Raw genomic sequence first — 25,118 nt, forward strand, 5'->3', positions numbered from 1 at the left:
TTTTAGAATTTTCTCTACATTTTGTTTTTGAAGTGACCAAATAACTCCTCAAATATGTTATCCACACGCTCCAAAGTCCAAAATATCTTCTGTTTTTATAGAACTCGTACCATAAATCATCTTTAGCTAATACTCTAGATAACACATCTTGTTGTTCATATCTAAAACCATTGAAACATGCAACAAAAAGTTCATATCTAATGTTGTCCCAATAATTGTGGTATTTTTGTTGAATCAACATCACCATGTGTTTCTTTTTCTCGTTACTACTTGCACACATTTGTACAATGTTTGTTCGCATAGTCATAAGTTTATCAAAATTTCGATCCATAAATCATTTTTGCCACGTTGAAAAAAATTCCTTAAATAGTCAACAAATTAATTGTTTTTTGCTCAAATTAAACACAAAATATATTTAACTTGCTAAGATATACTTTTTGGCCAAATTAAATGTTTTTTTATTCTTTCGATAAGTATTTTATTGGCTTCCAATATGTTTTTTTTTTTTTGCTAAATAAAACGAATCCCAATGCCGATGAAACAAAAATACAACAATTATAAGCAAAGATTGTTAATGTGATCCATTTGTTGCATGGTGCGGTAGTTTTAAATCCCAGCAACAAGATATGTTATCCAAAATATTGATTAGAGTTATTTTGATAATAAGACAATGCTGAGAGAAAATGATAATAAGACAGTTATTATCGTCTAACCATTTCCACAGTTATTTTGATAGTGATGCATGTTTAATTAATAGGAGTAAGATTATTTCGCAAAGTTTATAAAAAGTGAGAACATGGTTAGTAAGACAGATGTAAGATTTATTTATAGAATGTAATGGAATTAAAGGTTAGACAAATTTAAGGTCTTAAGTTGTTGGAATTTTGTGTTTTATCCTTAACACTTTCAAGTTTTGTTTTGTTTTGAAATTTTTATTGAAATTAAAATTGAATTGTATCTACTCTACCATAGTAGAGTAGAAATTGCAATTTTGGTTGTGTTTTATAGTTTTTTATAAACCATAAATCTGGTTTAGCAACATACTTTAACAGTTATGTATTTAGTTTGTTTTCAGTTATATTTGATAGTTTATAACAATGTATATTCAACATAGTTTACATCTAATATCATTTATAGCTACATATTACAATACTCTCTAAATATTGGTCAATAAGTGATTTAATTTTGTGCTAGAAATTGGGTTCAACAATGGGCAACCAAAAGTACAAAATTTCCAACCCGACCCGGCACCGTTTCACCAGTAAAAACCTAATTTCCAACGACTAGATCTGATTTTGGATTAGAAATTGAAAATATACGAGGATATTAGTGCACATAGTCGCATAATAAGAGCAACACATGCAAGCATATACCGCTCGAATCTGTTTATAGGCAACGGAAAAAAACTCGTGATGAATCAACTCGCATCACAAGTCAAATAATAGTTCAACATTGCCAGTAGCATTGATCATATTAACATTAAAAACGATTTACGAAATCTAAATACCACAAACGTTTTGGAATCACTGCGAAGCGACTTCAAATCGTTACAAAAATTTACAAATCAAACACGAAAAACAGAACACGCTCGTTGTATCCGTTTAGAAAGCTTGGAAATCGCAAGATAAAAGATTTTGAACGAATTTATAAGTTGAAAGAAAGATCGGAAGCAGTGATAGCAAAAGTCGATTAAGCACGATTGATGCTGGTTGCAGAGTGAAGGATGAACATCTGAAAGTCGAAATCGAGATAGAGAACAGCTTGATATAAATCCAGCAAAGTGCAAACCCTAATATGGCGTCTTCGGCTTTTTAAAGAGCTGGGCTTAATTTTCATCTAAACTGACAACTCTACCGACGTAAGTATATTGGGCCATTTGGGCTAATTTTAAAGAGTTGCATTTATTCGTTTGTGAAGAATTATTAATTATGGTCCAAAAGAGACATAAGCCTAGAAATTCAAATTAAACTATTACATTTTTTTTTTTTTTTTGAAAATAGACAAATGGTTTTCGTATATATAAAGTCGCTTTTAAGATTTGCTTTTTCTTGTTAATTATCGTGAACTTTGTTCAAAACCAAACCATATTGAGAATCATTACAAAGCATAATGTGATTGTTAGTAGTAGGGACTAACGACCGCTATAAGTAAGGGGCTAAAACCAATGTTTTAAAAGCCGATTTTTTAGTTGAACCGGTATGGTGATCGGTTTTCGGTTCGACCAGTTTAACCTGTCCGACCGCTGAATAACCGGTTTCTATAATTTTCATATTTTGTTCATGTTTTTCTATATATAAATACATACATAAATAAAAAATTTGATGTCTACAAGTTCAAATATGAAAATAATTTGTAGATCAATTTAAATACATTAAAATAACACATAACTATAAATTTTACATCAATCCACGTGCATTAAAAAGAAAATTAAAGTCCTAAATGAATAGAAACGCATAAAAAACTCCATAACATTTATTATTTGCTTTTATTCAGAAAAATCTTAATAAATATGAAAAAATTGCCAAAGTATATTATGCGAAAGGTTTTAATTTCACATGTTTTTATTCGGTTTAATTGGTTCAGCTGGTTTAATTGAACCGGTTCAACCGAATTTTTGTAAAAACCAACCGGTTCAATCCGATTCAGAAATAGATATAAAATCAGTGATAGTTGAACTGCTTTCTTCCCCGGTTTTCGGTCAAACCGGTTCAAACTGATTTTTAAAACATTGGATGAAACTATAAATGAGTTATCAATCTTTAAATGTGATTGATTCATTTTGTGATTTTTTATAAAAAAAAAAATATATATATATATATATATATATATATATATATATATATTAATTAAGATTTTATTTTAAATAAACATTTGGTTCACATAATATTTCTTAAATAATTAGAACTTTTTAGTTAAATTAAAATTTGATAAAATAAGTAAATATATCACATGATCTTTCTTTTACTGTTTTTTTTATAGGTCAAAATATTTGAAATCTTAATAATACCAACGTTATCGAATCTTAGAATAACAATATATATATATATATATATATATATATATATATATATATATATATATATATATATATATATATATATTTTTAATGTAAAATTTTAAAATAAGAAATGAAGAAATATATTTATTACAATTTAATATCATATATATATGATATTCAATACTTTATATATATAAGTATGACTTTAATTATAAAAATTGAATAAACCAAAAATTGACAAGTAGATAATATTTATTTCAAAAATACCACAAAATGACAAGTGTCAAAACTCATGAGAGATTGACATGTGGCAAAAAAACCTTCATTTATTAAGGAGGATATATATATATATATATATATATATATATATATATATATATATATATATATATATATATATATATATATATATATATATATATGATCATTTGGGAACTTAAAGTTTCCTGATAACTGAAAACTAAATGTGGAGCGTTAGATCAAAAAAAAAATGTCAAAATGGAATGTTGCGTTTTTGTAAATAAATAGATAGATATATAAACAAGGGTATCTTAATTAAATAAAACTAAGGTTATTATAGGAAAAACAAATACATAATTCAATTATATTCATATTAAATTACCATATGATATTCTAATCAGTTTACAATATGAGAAATAATTTCTCTCTCTCTCTCTCTCTCTCTCTCTCTATATATATATATATATATATATATATATATATATATATATATATATATATATATATGTATGTATATATCAATGTATCATGTTCTTCACCCACTTCGCTCACTCTCTATCGACTCCCCTCCCTCCGCCTTCCATTGAAGATCCCCGACGATTGATAGATTGAACAACGCGGTGATTGCATCCTTGTTCCTTCTCTGAGTTTGGTGCCCTAATTAATCAACCAACGATCGTGTAAAGATGTTGTAACAGGTACGATGATTTTTCGATTGTCAATTAATAGAGATCGAACCAGCGGTGTTTGCTACACATGAAGGAGTCGAGAACGCAACTGATTCTTCATCAGATTATTCTGCTTCGACTGTTCCTATTAATAGCAATAATATCTCGAGCAACAGGTGTGATGATGACAATGACAAAGAGGAAGATGTTTGTCGGATCTGTCGGAACTCAAGAGACGTCGGCAATCCTCTCAGATATCTTTGTGCTTGTATCGGGAGTATTAAGTTTGTTCACCAAGACTTCTTTCTCTAATGGCTCAATCACAACAACGCTTGATAGTTTGAGGTTCATTTACCTTTTCGTCTTATTATTATTAGCTGATTGTTTATAGTCTCTTCCTACGTGCTGAATTTTTTGCTTATAAAATGTATTAGGATATTAGGTTGATTATGTTTTATGGTTCTCTTCGTTTTTATACAAAGAATTCTGACAATTATAGACACTGAACCAAAATAATGTTGTTGGTTGTCTTCTCTTCCGTGATTATTGCTCTGCTTCTTACTTTTTCCCACAAATTTCTCACAGGCGAGGGTAATTTCACTCTCCTGCTCCCCCTCCCCACTTATTCACCAACAATTTCAACTTTTATTTTGTTGTTAAATACTTAAATTCACATTTATGAATTCCTTAGTTTGTGGTTGTTTCTCTAGGTGATTTCACATTGTTGTCAAAAGGAAAAGTAAAGCGCGGAAGTTTTCAAGATAAGGTATTCAAATCTTTACTTCAAAATTGTCTTTCTACTTTGGTAGAAGAGCTGATCTGAGACATTGGAGCCTTGCATGCACGTAAAGTTTGCAACTTTACGTGACAAGCATGCCTAAGGAGGTTGGATCTACAATTTGGGGCCTTGCCATGGCTTAAAAGTTGTATGCATAATAAAATGACTGAATGGACTTGGCGAGTCACATGAAGATGGTCGTGAACTCGACGAGTTGGAAGAACAACTCGGCGAGTCCGATGAAGATTGCCATAAGACTCGACGAGTTGAAGAACAACTCGGTGAGTCGGATGATTTTTAACGAGGACACGTTTGCGTGTATGTTCGTCGACTTCAAGGAGGGAACTCGACGGGTGGCCTTAAGGGTTGATTGAGATTCGAAGAAACTCGATGAGTCAGCCCAATGACTCGGCGAGTTGGAATGTGCTTCAGAGAACTCGGAGAGTACCCAAGGGTACTCGGTGAGTTCAGGTCAACATGGACTGTTGACCTTGACTGGGGACTTTGACTATGACCAGGAGTTGACTAGTGGGTTATGGAGCACCTTATAAGGTGAAGGACTTTTGAGCATGTCATATTATGATAATAGGTGGTGGAGTCTTTGGCAAGTGATCGGAGAGCTTTGATTATTTACCGAGCTGACATCTACGAGGTGAGTTATCCTCACTATACTAAAGGGTCTAAGGCACCAAGGCCGGCCCATTGGATTTGATATCCTAGTAGTTATCGATATGATAAGTTGAGTTAGTAATGTATGCCAGTTGATATGCTAGTCAGGTAGATCTGTAGGACTGCCTGTGATACTGATTGATTACCGGTATGTGCATTTATCTGTTACATGTCGACATGTTATGTGTGGTGGATTGAGGTTGTACCGCTCCGTGTGGTAGCCAACAAACCCGAGAGTATTCTAGATATGAGTTGAGGGCCCGGTAGGCATTCCAGACTCATAGTGAGGACTCGGGAGCATTCCAGATACGAGCTGAGGGCCCGGTAGGCATTCCAGACTCGTACTAAGGGCTCGATGGCATTCCAAATACGAGCTGAGGGCCCTGTAGGCATTCTAGACTCGTACTGAGGGCCCAGAAGGTAATCCAGCTTGTAAAGTTGTGGGCCCAATGCATGTTGTTCTGTTTTATTGATATGATATGCTAATGTTGATATTGTTATGTGGACTGTATGTGTATTGATATTTTGGGGTAACTCACTAAGCTTTCGGGCTTACAGTTTCAGTTTATTGTTTTAGCTACATCAGAGGATCGCGGCAAGGCGAAGACGTGATCGTACTACTACTCCTATTACATTTATGTTTCTGCGAAATACTCTGATAACCGATATTTGGAAAACAAGGTTGTAATGTTTTGATGAACTTGACATTTATAAAAAGTTTAAATTGGTTTGAAATTTTTGGGTGTTACAGAAGAAATGATAACACTGTGAATCTTTGTAGTTTTTTATTTAATTTTATTTTGTATCGAATAAAATACATATACTATTATGTTCATAGATTGATTAATAAAAATAAGTTTTTTTATATGATTTACTTACGAATATTATAGTATAAGAAATATGCATATATAGCGATGATTAATAAAATTGGAGGTTTTTTTTTTGAACAAATAGACGGTTTTTTACAAAAATTGTAGTTTTTTGGAAAAACAATGCAACTTTTTTTTTTTTTTTTTTTTTTTTTTTTTTTGATAAAAATGCAGATTTTTTTTTAAATTGTTGTTTTTTGAAAAAAATTTGCAATTTTTTTAGAAAAAAAAATATAGTTTTTTTTGAAAAAAAATAGTTTTTTAAAAAAGAATTGCAGTTTTAAAAAAAATTAAAAAAATCTCCATTTTTTAAAAAAATGTTTTTTTTTTAAATAAATCCTAAATTTTGAGTTATTTTGTTATTTTTTAGGCATTTATATTAATATATTAAATAACACAAAAAAATTAAAACATTAAATAAGATTGGTAAGATGACGATCATGTCCTTAACGAATTACTTTCGATCCAATACTCCACTTTTAGTTCTCGGGTTCTTAGGAAACTTTGAGTCTCAACCGATCTCAACCATATATATATATATATATATATATTATATATATATATATATATATATATATATATATATAGAGAGAGAGAGAGAGAGAGAGAGAAATGGGTAAGTTCAATTGAGAAAAACAAAGGTTGAGAATGAGAGAATCATTCTCAACTACTCATTTATTTTTGTCACAAAAGTCTCCATTGTACCGGCGGAAATGGGGAAGGAATACGTTTGTGTTTTCCAACAAAAAATGTTTCCTTAAACTATGCTAATCACTAACTTAATGTGTGTATATATATATATATATATATATATATAATAGTTTTTTTTTTTGTTTTTTTAAATTTTAAAGAGCTATTTTTATCGAAAAATGATTTTAAATATATCAAAATTCATAAATTTTTATTTTCTACAAATAAACATTCATATTGATATAGTTTTAAGATAAATTAAAATTTTTATTTTTTTATAGTTCCAACTATCATTATTCATAAGTTAATAGAAATATATAAGATTTTTACTACAATACATTCGTTATGCACTTAGGAATAAAAAAATATTTTTAATTTTTTACATTTTAAGTATCATTAATACTACTTATTCATATATGAATAACAAATTAACTGTAACAAAAATCTGATAAATGTTTTATTCAAATATGAATATAAAATATGATGACAACTAATATACGTTTTATTTATACATAAATATAATATATGACAAAAGATGATGTAAAAAATATATTTTAAGTAAGAAAACTTTATTACGTGTTATATTCATATATGAACGATACTCAAACTATAAAAAATAAGTTAAGCATACATTTTATTCATAAGTGAATAACAAATGTATTGTAATAAAAATCTGATGAATTTTTATTCGTTTATGAATAACGAGAGTTGAAACTTAAGAAAAAATTGGTTTTATCTTAAAACTATATCAATATGGATGTCTATTTATAAAGAATAAAAAATTATGAATTTTTATATATTTAATATAATTTTTCGATAAAAATAGCTTTCTAAAAATAAAAATAAAAAAAAGTATGTTTTTGGGTATATTAAGGTTATGATTAGTATAGTTTAAGGAAACATGTATGGTTGGAAACACATGTGTATCCGTTATCCATTTATACCGGTACGCGTAAGTGTTTTGCGGCAAAATAAATGTTATCCATTTCCGTGAGTACGCCTAAGTGTTTTGCGGAAAAATAAATGTGTGGCTGAAAATGATCCCCGCATTCTCAACATTTTTTTTTCTTCTCATTTGAACCCTCATATGTATATAGCCGTTACCAGCACAATGCGACGTGTGGCAAAATATCGTTCATCATTTAAATATCTTTAATGTAAATTAACAGCTGTATGAAAATTTGAAAATAATTTCATTTATAGTTTAGTATTTAGGGTTTAGGGTGTGACCAACATTACTCACATAGTTGTTAGTGCTGTGGTTGCAGGTGGGACGTCTCATACGTATATTGAAATGATTATTTTAGTCTCTTGAAATGGTAATTATGTCATTTTGTATGAAAATTTCAATAGTTAATCTAGTTTTTAACTGGTTCATTATTAAAATGTTTAACTTATTTATCTTTTTGTATCTAGACTATAATCTTGTTAAATCTGATTGGATTCCACCAAGTCGCACCAAATTCAAAAATTGATATGATGTTGTTAAAGGGTTGATATACTTGTTACTCGATTTTCATCTTGGACCGCCAATCATGATTGATATATAGACCTCGAAAACGACAAAATGATGAATAGGATTCAGATGCAATTTAATTAAAAAAATATTAAACTTTCGAAAAAATATACATGTAAAAGATAGGACGGAATAAGTACCAAACAAATTTATGTATAACCAATTTACAAAATAGATATCATAAACACTCATTTTTATAGGAGGCAAAAAAAAAAAAATTTTGTTTATGAAATTAAACTAACGATTTTAATTTTTTTTGATTAACTACACTTGTTCATGTCATGCTTAAATCACATTCCATCAGCAATTCGTTTTAGTGTGTTTTAAAATTGGACAACATGACAAAAACGAAAACAAAATAACATATCTAACTTTTAATGAATGTTTTACGTTGCTAACTTCACGCTTAAAATGATAGTTTTGTTAGTATTATATAGTTAGTCTTAAATCAAATTCATGTATCTCATTCACAATGAATGTTTTTTATTTGTAATTAAATTATACATATTAGATCAACGAAAAGTATAAGGAACATGATAAATTGATTGTAAGTATATAAATTATATTATAATATCTTCTAGCATCATCTTAAACATTCCTTCCATTAAGAGCTTCACCAACCTCGAGATTAGCTCTAAAGACTTTTTTTTTTTCTTTTTTGACTTGCACACACCACACCACCCCATTATTAAAATCCATTAACCTTATAATTGAGAAATGTTTATAAACCGATGCTAAAATATGGTCAATCAAGAGTCTGTATGTTCCATTTCTTGTTGCTCTTAGCCATTATGTCTTACATTAAAATAAATTTGTTAGAAAACCAAAACCAAGACTTTTAAGGTGGAAAAAAGATTACCAACATAAACTAAACCAAACTTCAGAAATAAGCTTTTTGCTTTGAACTCGACAACAAAATAGCATCACAAGTAATTTACTTTGAACCTGGCAACATCAAGAATTTAACTGGCTTATTAACACATATTCTAATTTTAAGAAAATGTCAATTGAGGGTATTTTTTTAGGCACCAAACAATTTGACACGGTTATAATGAAGTCGTGCAACCGAAATTATGAAAAGCCTTACCACCGTAAATACATAAGTATGCTCCTTGTGGTCCTTCACTAGCAAGACTGAAAGCTCGTGTTAGATTTCTCATCCAATTACACATTTGTGGAATTGATATATCACCTTCCAAAAGTACAAATCCAGAAAGAGATGTCAGTTGTTATTGATCAAAAGCCTTTGAAAAAATAGTCTTCAGTTAAAAAGATCAACCCAACAAATAATCTAGTAAATATCAGCAGTGATGGGTTTTATACAAAAGAACAATCATATGTGCTCATGCAAAACCCTAATGTTTGGATCTATGTTTCTCTATTGTACATGCAATTCATCCAATACTTGAATATCCTATTCTAGCATACTATTAAAATCAAAATCTATAATAAACTAGTTTAGATAATACCTTTGAATAGTTGCAAGAATCCTTTGATCTTCAAGAAGCTTAGTCTCACAGTGCAACACCTCTAATGGCTCACAAACATCACAAGCAAGATGATGATATAGAAGAGAGAAAGAGAGAGAGGCTAATTTCGGCTATAGTAACTCTAGGGTTATTGGTGTAGTTGAAACTTGAAGCCCTGAGGTCCCTTATATAGCTGAGCAACTAGGGTTTCAGTCAAAATCCTAATTGGATGACTTAGGCCCTAAGCAACTTGGGAATCTTCTGAAATAATGCCTCTATGGCTGAAATTAGAGTGGGCTTCCACTCCTAATTTCGTCCACCTCATATCCAGGAAGATCCACAGCCCAAAAACCAACTATATCAATATGGATATCTATTTATAAAGAATAAAAAATTATGAAATTTGATATATTTAAAATCATTTTTCGATAAAAATAGTTCTTTAAAAAAAAAACAAACAAAAAAAGCTATGTTTTTGTATATATATTAAGGTAACGATTAACATAATTAAGGAAACATGTTTTGTTGGAAAACACATGTGTATTCCTTTCCCATTTCCGCCGGTACGATGGAGGTTTTTGCGGCAAAAATAAATGAGTGACTGAAAATGATTTCCCAATTCTCAACTATTTTATTTTTTCAATTGAACTTACCTCTCTCTCTCTCTCTCTCTCTCTATATATATATATATATATATATATATATATATATATATATATATATATAATCTCATCTATGCAATATTTTTAAATATACCTTTAACACGAATTCCAGTTAACAACAATTAATTCACATATAAAATATATTATTAACATAACATACAAATAAAAAGCTTTTAGCATAATTTAGAACTTTTCAAGTATTTAATAATTATATTAAAAATGTGCTCATAAAAGTAATATGCACTCACTTATATAGGTGGAAGACTCGCGAGAAATTCATCTCTTTGATTGACACTTCAGATTTCTCTTTAAAAAGACCTAAGTACGAATATTACAAAGCCAAAGTATTATTTCGTATTTATAAAGTTTAATCGTTATAATGTTTTTATCAGATTTATCAATAATTATAAAAAATACTGACATGTAGCTAATAAGGAACAATCAAGTAAGATCATATTAGAGGTAAGATCCGTTTGGTATATAAAGATATACTGTTTGAAAAATCCACTTTAAACGCCTTACAGATCTGGCCTAGACAACATTCACGTAAGTAGATTGATCAGTATACCGACTGATATTACTGATAAATCTTATTTATAATTTCAAAATAATGATTACGAATATAAATATAAGTTATACTTAAAGTACGATAAACATAACTCAACTTATAGGATGTTTAGGGAAAAACGTGAAAAGTCGCAGGCATAACTTTGACTTTGAAAACTTCTTTTTGTCGGGCTCTCTGACATTGTAGATCCTCGCTAAATTACTCTAAAAACTAAGAAGAATAAGACATGATGGAAGGGAGGAATCCAAAGAATTTGAAAAATTTGAGCAAGAAATGAAGAAGAATTCAGTTGGTATTTATAGACTTTTGGACATTGGGTATGCGTATGTATCTTCCGCGTATGAGCTTCGTTCTTGATGTTCTTTATATCTCTGACTTTGTATCGACGAGTAATATAACTTTCATTTAGACTTCGTTAGCTAATTCTCATTTTAATTCAAGTTTACAAATTTACAAAGATGTCACCGTGTTAGTAACTTTGGGACCAAGTTTCGTTCATATCTTTCGCATACGAACTCCGATTTTAATGGTTTTTATATCCCCAACTTTGTATCGACGAATACTACAACTTTCATTTGGACTCAGTCGGCTAATTCTCATTCTATTACGAATTTACAAATCTACACTGATTTCGTCGCACATGAAGAGTTGGGACCAAGTTTCGCTCATATCTTTAGCATACAAGCTTCGTTCTCGATGCTCTTTATGTCGACAGATTCATATGCATAAACTTTCGTTTACATATTTTTGTCTAACGAGCGAACGATCTTTTCTTCGTACTTTGTGACATACTATTATATTGTGTTGTTACGAAAAATTATAACTTCCTCATACGAAGTTAGATTTGAGAGTTTTTGTTATGAATGATCTCATACTTACGATGACTTCGGCTCTCCTTTACATTAATTTGGCTAAAAGGCAACTTATCTCCGGTTCGCTTTTTATGACGCATATTAACGTATTAGGTTGAACACAAAACTTAGATAAATCATAACTTTTTTATACGAAATTAGATTCAGCGTTCTTTATACATAAGGAATCGTCATCATGACTACTACAACATTTGTTAAGATTATTTATTAATAATAATCTTTTATTTTTACACTTATTTTATCGTTCAACAACAAAATTATAAATAAAAGGATTTTCTAAAAATATTATATTTTTTATAATATTCGTCTACGAAACGTGTATATTTATAAATATGTATATTCTTCGTAGCATGTACGAAGAACAATTATCATATTTTTATCTAATAAAATGTATAATTATTATTATTGTACTTTAAACGTTTACAACGAATTTGCGGGTGTTACATACACTTAAAGCGTAATAAGTGCAACTTAATTTACAAAGTTTTCTGACGAAAGTTCGAAACGTAGCGGGCAGAACTTCGAAACTGAAATCGCCTCGCTAATGTGCTCACAAATTTAGAAATATCAAGCTCGGGGTCAAAGAAGAGTTTCCATAGAGAATTGGAAGATTTTCTTTGTGAAATTAGCTAGATTCGGTACCTGTTTATATAGGGCGCGTCACACTTCATCGATGTGTCCAGATCCATATTGTGTCATGTGACGTACATTCGTTGGTCCACGTTGCCTGGTCGGTCGCGACCTTCAGCCTTGCCACATGAAAACTCGTGGTGGAGCTACACCATCATCGAGACTTGGTCTCTGGACTTGCCACATGGCACCCTCCAGGTGCTGCCACGTCATCATTTTTCGCAGGTATTTTTCGTAATCTTTGAAAAATCATAGCTTTCGTATACGAGATTCGTTTTTGATATTCATTATATCAACCCGTTCGTATCGACGAGTACTACAACTTTCCCTTAGACCCCAACAACAATTTATCATTTTTTTTTAACTTCGTATTTTTATAGAGATTACACTGTTAAAATCCGTGCAAAATCATAACTCCTTCATACGAATTCCGCTCCCGATGTTCTCTATATTGATGAATTCGTATTTACGAGTACTTCAACTCTCGTTTACATTGCTTTGGCTAACAAGCAACTGATCTTCAATTCACTTTTTATAACATATCGTTGTGTCGGGTTGAATGAAAAAATTAGAAAAATCACAACTTTCTCGTACGAAATATGATTTAGGCGTCCTTTATGCTCATATAATCGTCATTACTTCTACTATAACTTTTGTTTAGATTTTTTAATCTTATATAATGTTTTATTTTTAATCTTATATAATTTTTATATTAAGATTCTTTTATAAATATTATATATTTATAATATTTATCCACATAAAATATGGGAAGTGATTCGTACACAACAGTTTTTTATCATACACAACAATTTATACATTATAGAGTTGTACAATACAACACTTTAAAACATAAATTATTGTGTACAGAGAAAAAGTATTGTGTACGAATCAGTTCCATAACATATAATCAAAAATTTAGTAAGAGTAAACATTTTCACATAAATAACATTTATAGAATCATTTATTCTAACGAGTACTCGCATGATATAACGGATGTCTAACCTACATCCAAATATAGTCCTTACAATAACCCATTGATCTTTTAATATTTGTAATTGCGATTTACCAAACCTTTGCTTTATTCTTTCTAAAATTGTGATTAGATAGTATGATCAAAACTTAAAGGTGATTCTCTTATTTATACTAAAATGTAAACCGACTTGTAGAAATCTCCGTACCGTACAATTCTCAAACGTTAGACATTCACCAAAATACATGTATACCGTTAATTAATCAATTGAATGGTACGGATTTCTGAATTTGATGGACATATATCATTAATTGCTTCACGCCCACTTCAACCACAATTTGCATTCCTTATCTACATGGTGCATGTATCATCCATGCATACGTTATTTAGTTTGATAAACTCTTATTATTTATTTTTATTTGAACGGTACATATACATAAATAATTGTTTAGAGTAATATCAGATAAAATGTTATTTGTTTTATAATTACACTAGTTATGAAACTCGTATATTATACGAATAAAAATGCTAAGTACGACGATTAAATAGTAAATTTATTTGAATTTAAAATTTGAAATAAGTGAAAATTATGAGAAAAAAAACATGCAAAAAATAAATAAATTAAAATTATGAGTTTAGTTATCAAACTCGTATACTAAACTGGTTAATTATTGAAAAATGCTAAACACAAATGTTTAAATTGTAAATTTATTTGAAGTTGAATTTGAAATTTAAAATTTAAAATTTGAAATTAATAATAATTATGGTAGGTTTAATTTATGGAAACTAAATTAATGATTTTGCCATATGTCCTTGTATCATGCAGTTGGATACATATCATTTTATCATAATTTTAAGTATAATTTAACCATATGAATCTAAAATTTGCAATTGATAGATACCAAAATAACTCCTATCTACTTCTTAGGATAGATTTCATCCTCCAAACTATGCCAAGTATTAATAACTTAGAATAATGTCGCTTGGCTCATTCAACTAAACTTTCAATTTGACGACATATTTAGATATCATCAAGCATTTATTTTTTATAAGTTGTATATACATACTTAAGAACTTATTAAAATATCTTATATTCTTAGATTACCATCTCAGTTCATTATGAAAATTTAGGATGATATCGTAACGATCTATTTTGTTATCTTATTGATAAAATATATATTTCATTAAATTTCTTGTGATTTGATTCTATCATACCAAACACACCCATAATATATTTTCACCATCAATATATCCATGTTAGAATATTCATGAAATCCATTTTGTCAAAAGTTGAATATTAATTCGCTAATTCACGATATTGTTTTCACAAACTGAGTGTAATCATTTTGTGATATATGATGAATGTTGTCGTTTGGTATAGTGTGATTTTGATTTGTGATAACTCTTAAAATGGTCTTTTTATACAAGTAGATTAAGCACACTGTCATTCTGATTTGTGATCCAAAAAATGGTACTTAAAACGATCAATATAACGAGATATTAAAAACGTATTAATTGCTTGAAATATATTCGTTCTCAGAGTAGTTGAGTGTTGAATGTATAGATCATTTATGCTCTATGATACAAAATTCAAAAGATTCTATGGATTTCTTTGAGTTGCACATGGTAGTTGCATTTAAATGAATTATATTAGGTAAATAGTAAAAAAAAAACCTTGTAGTTTGGTTACTTTTCTTAAAAAACCACCCAATGTCTTGTTTCTAATAAAGTATTTTGATATTTTTCTACTTTTGTCCAAAATGTCGGTTTCACGGTCATCAACAGGTAATCTCATGTTGAGTTGGCGGATGTGGATGCTTACGTGGCATTTGACTTGGTCAATACTTATAAAAAGTCAAAGGCTTGTTAATTTCATGACTTTCATAATCGTCCCTCTTGAAATCATCAAATGTGCCATCAAAGTCGGTTGAATTTTAAAAGTTTGGAAGTGGGTGTACTGTACAGATATATATGATGGGGTGTGGGACTTCTTTTTTACATTCTGCATTAATGAGCCTTACTTCATACTAGTGAGATTTTCACATAATAATCAAGATATGATTGCGAGATGCTATGAAAGCTTGTATAAGATTGTTTAAAGTACAAGTGTTGTGAATGACTAAACCTTGAAAGTGTGTGTAACAATGTAATATATGTATGATTATTATTTAAAACCAGATTTAAACCTTGTTGTTAATATTACTATTGGAAACAAACTTATTATTAATTTAAACAAGATTTAAACCTTGTTGGTAATATTACTATATATTGGGAACAAACTTATTATTTTATGAGATTAAAGTATTAAACCGATACACACTTGTGTTTGAGCCTTAACTTATTTTAGGTTTATTGCAATTTAGTATTTGCTGATGTCATACAAGTAGCTTATCGTAACTTATAAACTAGTTATAGGGTTATAACCCAATGAGATTTTGCTTTTATACTCACCTTGGATGATGATGAAAATCAAAAAAGGAATGTAAAGTACACGTGAGTGTGTACCTGGTTTTCAGGGAGCTTTCATTGTTTATTTATCATTGTGTGGCATCTCATTAAGCTACGTGATACGATATCTTTTACTTATTACTACTACCTCTACGTATAATTATTATGTAGGCCAATATGCACCACTGTCCTTTTATTTATCCTATTTATTACTATTTACTACTTTACTACCTCTATATAACCAAAGAAGACCAATAGATCATCTCCATATCGTAACAAGTAACAACTCTCTTTCTTTAACATATCGCAAAAATGGCGACACAGGTCAAGAACACCGACAGGCTTTCTCTTGATACGAATACGACTGAAAAGGGGTATTCATCAACAACTACACCCACCAAACACCCAATTTAATTATCAAAAAAAAAAAAAAAAAAAAAACTTATTTCTCTCGTTTCTTTCTACTGTTTCAGGGTTTTGTCTGAAGATATACCAACCGACATAATGGTGCATGTTGGTGAAGTAAAGTTCCCACTTCACAAGGTATGAATATGATCATAGAAAAGAATTAAGACCAATCTATCAAATCCTACAGTGATTTTGCATGTGCATGTGTATATTAACTAACTAGTTTTAGTCATGTATTATAATCGCAGTTTATGTTGGTAGCGAAGAGCAACTACATAAGAAGCTTAGTTGTAGAATCGGGTGTACCTGATTTGGAGATGATAGATCTATCTAATATCCCAGGAGGAGCTGAGATCTTCGAGAAAGTAGCAAGGTTTTGCTATGGCGTCAATTTTGAAATCACTGTAAATAATGTAGCAGCTCTCCACTGTGCTGCAGAGTACCTCGAAATGAATGATCATGGCAACCTTGCGAGCCGGACGTATGCCTTTCTCGCGAAAGTTGCCTTAACTCGCTTATGTGGCGCCATTACTGTTTTAAAATCATGTGAAGATCTTCTTCCTATAGCTGAAAAGCTCAACATCGTTAATCAATGTGTTGAAGTCGCAAGCGCTAAGGTATATATATCTTTGATAAATATTCAAAATCGACGTTGAATTTGACGTTTAGATAGTAACTGTTTCAGAAAAATGAGCATTCATGGCTTCTTACCTCGAAACTAATGAAAAGCTTGAATCGATGTTATGTTGCAGGCTTGTGATGAAGCATATTTTCCCAGTCGTTCACCTCCGAATTGGTGGACGGAAGAATTATCAATCGTCGGTATAAACTTCTTTCAAAAAATCATCCATTCGATGAAATCACGTGGAGCCAAGGCACTTATAATCGCCGGAGCAATCATAACCTACGCCAAGCGAACGCTGCCGGATCTCGTACGCTACCATTCCATCGCCGCCGTAAAATCTCCGATTTCCGATCACTCCTCCGTGTCCAGAATCAAACAACGAAACCTACTAGAGTCAATCGTCGCTCTATTCCCTATCGAAAATCAACAAGCTGTTTTCTCAATTAATTTCCTATGTTGCCTCCTCCGGACAGCGATCTTCCTCGAAGCCAATGTCGATTGTAAGAAGCAGCTCGAGAAGCGGATATCAGTCATTCTAGATCAAGCAACCATCGACGATCTACTCGACCTGTCATACACGTTTGACAGAGAGAGGTTGTGTGATATGGAGAGCGTAAGGAGGATCGTGACAGGATTCGTGGAGAAGGAGAAGAGTGTGGTGGTATTTAACTCCGGTGACTTTGGAGAGTCTCCTTCGCCGGCGATGCTGAGGGTTGCGAAGATTATCGACGCGTATCTCGCTGAAATCGCCAAGGCTACTGAATTGAGCATTTCAAAGTTCAATGGAATTGCTAATTTGATGCCGAAAAATGCTCGAGAAGTTGACGATGATCTCTACTGCGCCATTGATCGATACCTCAAGGTAACATGATCCCCATTGTTGATTTGCTTATCTAAACGTTCAGCTCCCAAAATGCAATATTTTTGTGACATGAATATATGATATGTAGTCTTCATAAAAAAATACACAATATATAGTCTTCATTTTAATAGTGTAAGTACAAGAGATATTTTAATGAACACTAATTTCTAATTTCCAGAGTCATCCAAATTTGGATGAAATCGAACGAGAGAAAGTTTGTAGCACGATGGATCCACTTAAACTATCTACTGAAGCAAGAACACATGCTTCCCAAAACAAAAGACTTCCATTACAGATAGTTTTACACACGGTTTATTATGATCAATTACAAATAAGAGGTGATATCGATGGACAAAGCACACCCGGTGCCCAAAGCATGAGGTGTCAAGTGCAAGCAGATGTGGCATTGGCCAAAGAAAATGAAACCTTAAGATCTGAATTATTGACGATGAAGATGTACATATCAGATCTACAAAAGAATCAAGTGGAAGCGACATCTAGTAAAACGAAGAAAATGAAGAAGCCTACTATCTTCTCATCAGTGTCCAAGACTTTGGGAAAATTAATAAATCCTTTTAAAAGTGGATCGAAAGACACGTCGAATATTGACGATGGAATAGATCATGTAAAGCCTCGTAGGAGAAGATTTTCTATGTCGTAGATGTGATTTGTGAGGTCATGTCTTGATGACACTTCTACGAAAGTGTCCATTTGGTTTACATAAAGTCACTTTAGACCAACGTTGTATTTTGTTTTATAAACACTTGACTTGGTGTATATGTTTTGTTTGGTTGGCTTCTATAGTTTTATTTTGTTTTGAATTTGATCTCAAAAGGATATTTTACCGTTACTAGATATCATATTATCTTTTTATTTTCCACTTCTTTTCCTAATCTACATATTAATCTAACATATATATCTATATCTCTTGTAAAGGAAATTATTCAAAACATTGAGGTTCAAGATAAATCATTATTCTTACACCATATCCATTTGAAAGTTACATAACATTTCAACTATCACCCTATTAATCATAACCACTCAGAGTTCTATAACTTAATAATCATAAGTACATAAAAGTAGTCTAACTTATATCTACTTATGATTTGTTACGAGTTCTAATGATTTTAACTTTAAACTTATTAATTATTATCATTCAAGAGTTGTTTTGAAGTTATGACTATTAAATGATACTTTACTTATGATATTTAATTGGTTAAGATAAACGTATATATAGTTCACACACATAGATGACTATATTTAATTGGTTAAGATAAATGTATATATAATTCACACGCATAGATGAGGTTACTAGACTTCAGACAATGAGATGAAGAAAAATATAATTTGCGAAGACACCAAACTCTATTATAGGGAGTACCTCCTCAAGTATGCCCTCACATAACGAACTTCGTTTAGTACACAACATACTTGAGTTGGTATTGCCTTCACCATCCCAACAAAATGTCAATCAAAGTGTTTTGGTTGTAATTAAGGGGGTACTTTTTAAAGTTGTTATGTTGTAATAGTTATGGACTTTTGCTACAGACAATGGTTAGAAAACCTGTGATCATGTGTGATGTTTTGATTATAATTAAACAAAAAATAGTTATGTAATTATATAGTGATCGTTGTTTTGGTTATAGTAAATCATGAGTAGTAATTATCAATAGATTTTTATTTTCAGATTGTATTGTTCATAATAAACTATCATGAAAATTATGTACATTGATAATGGTTAATTATGCAAATTCAAAAAATCAATTATGAATTACGCCCACAAATTTAAGGGGATATAATCAAAATTTTAAAAAGTGATAAAAAAAGAATATGTTAAGAAAATGGACATTCATGAAAGATAGAGGAAATATGATCATATTAGAGAGAATATGGGAATTTATAGAAGAGTAATAATTTTAAAAACTAAGAAACTTTAAAAAACGGTTTAATCATTTAGACACATGTGACCATTTTAGTATTTGTTTTTCTTCTTCTAATTTATTTTGTTATATGTTGATTATATACTTGTCAGTTGATGTTTATTCTTTAATGAAAAAATAAAATAACTCAAATGCAATCTTCTTATTTTTTTTTTAGTGAGACATGAAATAATCGTTAATTGTATAAATCAGAAATTATAAAAAATTTCATTATTCAATTTTTATCTTTTGAATTATGTATACATTGTTTGAGGATAATATGAATGTGTGGTTATTCTATTTTATAGTATATAGTTTATAAGTTATTTTTTTTTTGTTAAACTACATTAAGCGTACAAATCAATTATACAGAATACTCTAAAGAGTAAATTATACGAATGGTCCCTATGGTTTGGAATAATTTGCATGTTTAGTCCTTAATATATTTTTTTAACTCGGAAGGTTCCTACTATTTGTTTTTTTAAACGCTTGGTTCCTCATGTTTGTTTTTGTTACGCGCTTGGTCTCTGTTTTACCTAAAAAAACTATTATTTAAATGAGGAAAAATGGTAGGGTAGGTAAGGTAAGGTAAAGGGGGTAGGCTTGTGGGTGTGTTTATTTAAATAAATTAAAAAGTCAATGACAAAATAGTATTTTTAGATAAGCCAGAGACCAAACGTGTAACAAAAACAAACAGTAAAGACCTTCCAAGTTAAAAAAATAAGTTAGGAACTAAACGTACAATTTACCTAACCATTCATGTAATTTACTCTATTCTAAATTGTATTTGTTTTTGTTACCTAAAAGTAATGTTTAGAATGATATTAAAATTTATAAAATATAATTATAATAGTTTGATCAAGTTTTACGATAGAAACTTCGTCATCGATGGATAACTTTTCCTGTACGATTTTTTTTTTTAATTCAATTTCATATTTCAATTATATCTAAAATTTATACGTTTTCTTATCATATTATATTAATCATGTGCAACGCATGAATATATGTCTAATGTATTTATAAGAGAGTAGTGGCTAGAGAGATTAGATGAGGATATTTAGAAGACCACATTTATGAGTGTCAATTTATGACACAACACGAAACGAAATCGAGACGCAATCACAATTTGAATTTGTGTTCAAATCGTGTTCGTATCAAGTTTAAAAAACATGATGTCGTGTTGTGTCGTGTTTGTCTTCACAAATCGACACGAATTGACATGATTAAGCACGTGTTTGTCGTGTTTTTCGTGTTTGTCGTTTTTTGGTGTGTTATATATGATTAAGTATGAATTAAATAAACTAATAGTTATGTAATGTTGTCTTTGTAGTGTTGTATCGTGTTGTCGTATTTTAACTGGTTCGTTCTCGTGTTAGTTAAAAAAAACACAACTGTATCATGTCGTTTTCATGTTATACAAAACTTTGTCGTGTTATGTCGTGTCAGACAAAAATACAACACGACTGCCTTATTTGACAACCATAACTAGGGGTGAGCAATTGGACTGGACCGGATCGGCTCTTGGACCGAACCGGTTTTAGAAAATATTGTGGACCGTAGACCGGACCGGATGAGACTTGTTGGGTCCAGGTCCAGGTCCATTATTGGTTATCATAAGGCTTTAAGCCTTGGGGAAAAAGAGATTTAGGCCCTTTGGTTGGGGATAATATAGTTTGAGTGATCTAAGTGTTCGTTCGCATTTTGGAGCTCAAGGGTATAATCGTAGTTTTGATAGTTCGGGCATTTATGAATTTTGAGTATTTGTCCGGGAAGTTCTAAGGCAAGGGGGAGTTCTTAGAAGTATAGGGCTTCTCGTCACCTTTCAATGGATATAAAGTTTGTTGGAAACAGACTTAAGACGGATAAGTTATGGCTAATTGAAGTTAAGTGTAGTGGAGGATCATCTAGTACGTGAGGTGTAGTAGTCGTATATGCAGGGCATACCGAGTAACTTGGTTGCGGGTCCTCCTTGAGTACTCCAAGCATACTAATGGGTACGCGAGGCGTACTTCCTTCAGCATCAAACCCTAATTTTGAGGTTTTACCCATATATAAGCAACATTATATCATTCCTCTGGATATTTTAGGTCAACCTCCATCCCCTTTAGCCTATATAGAAACCTTAAAGAGCCTTGAGTGAGTTTTGGTGCTTGGAAGAGTGTTTATGGTGGTTTGTGCAAGAAAAGAAGAAGCTTGACGAAACATTTTTTGGAGGACTTTGAGATCCATCATTAGCATCTTCTTTTGATGGCTTGGAAGGTATAAAGTTCAAACATTGCCATTTCATTTCATAGATCTACTTGGCATATTTTTGGTCATTTTGGTCTTTTTGGTTGGTGATTGGGAGTTATCAATCTTATAGATCTGGATATATTATGGGTTCTTTGGGCATAAAGATGCAAACTTTATGGTGGTTTTGGTCCAATGCATGTAGTAAGTTAATTATTAAGCTGTTGTTGAGAAAAAAAATATTGAAGATATACATTGTTAAATAAGAGTTATTATTATTATTATTATTATTATTATTATTATAATTATTATTATTATTATTATTATTATATAATAATAATAATAATAATAATAATAATAATAATAATAATAATAATAAAATGAAATGGTAAAATAAACAAATTACTATTGGAAATGTTAGATAATGGAGTTCTAACATTTATATGTGAAGAAGGAGTTCATTGCTTGTTTTGACATATTTGTACTTGATTTAGATGCCAATACGTTTTTATTTAGACGGACAACTCCTTTGAATTTGTCTGGAAAAAAATTGTTATAAGAAATGCAGAAATTATTAATATTTTTTTAATATTATATGAAGATCAATATTGTTAAAGAGATGATATAAAAATGACGATGAAAGAATTTTTTATTTTATATACTTAAAAGAAGCATAAAAAATGTAAAAGCAATTAAATAGTTTACCGTTTTCCTTCATTTTTAAAACATATGATGTCGATGAAGTTGCATTGATTGATTCGGTCATACTTTTTCTTTTTGGTATCCAAGTATACCTTTTTTTTTTCTTTTTCTTTTTTTTCTTTAGCTTGAACATGACAGATGTTCTTATTTGAATCAGTATATATGTAAGATAGTTATAATTGAGATTAATAATTAATAATATTGATAAACAAAGTCGTAAAATATATAACGAACATACCGTTAGCACCTGGGTTAATAACATTTTTAGAAGATCGAATTTGACCGACTGATGTAGTATACAAAGGTATATGTTTTGTATTATCCAGATAAAAATTATTTAATTTTATCTTCTTATTAGTCTTAAAAACGTCCATGCTAATGCTTAAAATCTGAAATATAAGAAAATTTATAACTTTATAAAAAAAGATGATATGTTCAAATTTATAGTAAAAATTTAAGAATGAATACATATGAAAAATCTAAACATATAGGTTGCCATTAAAAGGCTATAAAATCTTATAAATTAAATGTAAAAAAAATATTATGTGTATGTTCTGTTAGTAAATATTTTGATTTTGAAATACCTGTATAAATAAAATTTAAAAAACAGGACAATTTATAGGGGCCATTTTTATAAATTCATTTTCATAACAGGAGTAAAAAATAAATATTTCTTTGATATTTTTTTGGTTTATTATTTAATCGTGTAAATGGTACATATATGAAAGTGAAATTATATAAATTGCCCTTGATTTTTAAAAAAGGCAAATAAACTTATATTATCAATATAATTTGGTATATTTGCAAAAATATAATATATTAATTACAGTAGTTTTTTAAAAATTTTAAAAAGGTAATCTCACTTAAATTATTATGTTTAGATTTGGTCAAATGTTACATTTTGATGATTTATGAGAATTAAACAGTTTTGATAGTTTAATAAAGACCTCTTGATGACATGAAGTTTCTAATAATGTTTAGATACCGGATGGTGTATGCATAGTGTTTTAGTGATTTTTAATTTATCCAAGAGGAATGTTGAATTCTCTTAATTCATACACGAGGACAACTAAAAAGACAAATGTTTAGATTTTGTCAAATGTTACATTTTGATGATTTATGAGAATTAAACAGTTTTGATAATTTAATAAAGACCTATTGATGTGCATTAGGGTTCATATTTGTCAAAAACATGGATTTAGGTATCTGCAGATAGGAAGCATATAAACTTACATAAAGTGATTAGAATCGGTGGAAATTTTTAGAGAAAAGTAATATTTATATTTAAAATAAATATATATTACTATGTAGTTAGTGTAAAAGTGAAAGTACATTACCTAAAATGAGAGTTTGCCTTAATTTTCATATAGTTTGGCATAGTTCTGCTTTAGTTTAAAATGAGAGTTGCCATAAGAATGTTTTTTGACATTTTAGGTAAATAACTTATTTTAAATTTGTACATGTACTCATCAAATATTGTATGTTTTTTTCAATTTTCTTGTAACCTTTTATTATTATGGTTTATCAGGATGAGGATGTTGCAGGGAAGCAGCAGGTGAAGGCAGTAACAACACTTATGTATAGTGGTTAACCCAAAAAAATACATTACCTCTAAGCCATTCACCAGGTCAACAGAGGGCGCTAAGGTAATTATTTTAGTCATCTTAAAACTACATTAATGTGATTGTAAACAAATAAATAGGATATGAAATATATAAAATTACATAAATGCATTATTTAAGCTCTTTTCCAGATCATCTACCAAACACAATGTTTGAAAGTGAACACCATAAAAACTCATACTACCAAACACAAGGTCTGAATAGTGAACACCATAAAAACATATACCATCAAACACAATGTCTAATTACAATCATAACTTAAAAAGGAGTCTTTAATTAAGAAAGAGATTAGCAGGGAAAATAAACCAAGAACTATCAATGTCTGAATAGTGAACACCATGAAAACCAATACTGTCAAAAACAATCAAATTCAAGAATATTGTTGATTCAAAAAGGACAATCTGAAATCATTTTTCAAGCTATGGTATCAAGAGACCTGTGTTGCCATCCACCTTGGAATTCAATCGAGGTACTTTGGTGGACGAATTCACATTATTATACTCATCAACATCAATGGAATCTCCAACGTTTTGTTTTTTTTACCATTGGTGGCAAATTATACTTCAAAGGACTTGTAGCTTCAATTTTGTCAGGATAGGAAGGGGTCAAATTATTACCGGTTTGTGAGATCGCATTCTTAAATCGAAAACATGAAATAGCTTTAGTAAAAATAAAATTAAAAAAAAATAACTTTTAAAAAAAGA

The 25,118-nt window shown here is 30.0% G+C and overlaps 1 protein-coding gene across 1 annotated transcript; it reads left to right on the forward strand.

Annotated features, from left to right (window-relative positions):
- Window positions 1-16,312: 16,312 nt before the first annotated feature.
- Window positions 16,313-18,763, forward strand: LOC145013350 (root phototropism protein 2-like). Its single transcript, XM_078972146.1, has 5 exons — window positions 16,313-16,421; window positions 16,521-16,590; window positions 16,704-17,072; window positions 17,208-17,942; window positions 18,121-18,763. The coding sequence occupies exons 1-5, from the start codon at window positions 16,360-16,362 to the stop codon at window positions 18,601-18,603; spliced, it is 1,719 nt and encodes a 572-aa protein (XP_078828272.1). The 5' UTR covers window positions 16,313-16,359; the 3' UTR covers window positions 18,604-18,763.
- Window positions 18,764-25,118: the final 6,355 nt, after the last annotated feature.

This window comes from Lactuca saligna, chromosome 8, assembly GCF_052625555.1.
Source record: "Lactuca saligna cultivar CGN05327 chromosome 8, ASM5262555v1, whole genome shotgun sequence".
Taxonomy (NCBI): Eukaryota; Viridiplantae; Streptophyta; class Magnoliopsida; order Asterales; family Asteraceae; genus Lactuca; species Lactuca saligna.

Coding starts and splice junctions, on each gene's coding strand:
- LOC145013350 (XM_078972146.1), top strand. CDS start 16,360: ATGGCGACACAGGTCAAGAACACCGACAGGCTTTCTCTTGATACGAAT. Junction 16,591..16,703: donor TAAAGTTCCCACTTCACAAG/GTATGAATATGA, acceptor TTATAATCGCAG/TTTATGTTGGTAGCGAAGAG. Junction 17,943..18,120: donor CCATTGATCGATACCTCAAG/GTAACATGATCC, acceptor TCTAATTTCCAG/AGTCATCCAAATTTGGATGA.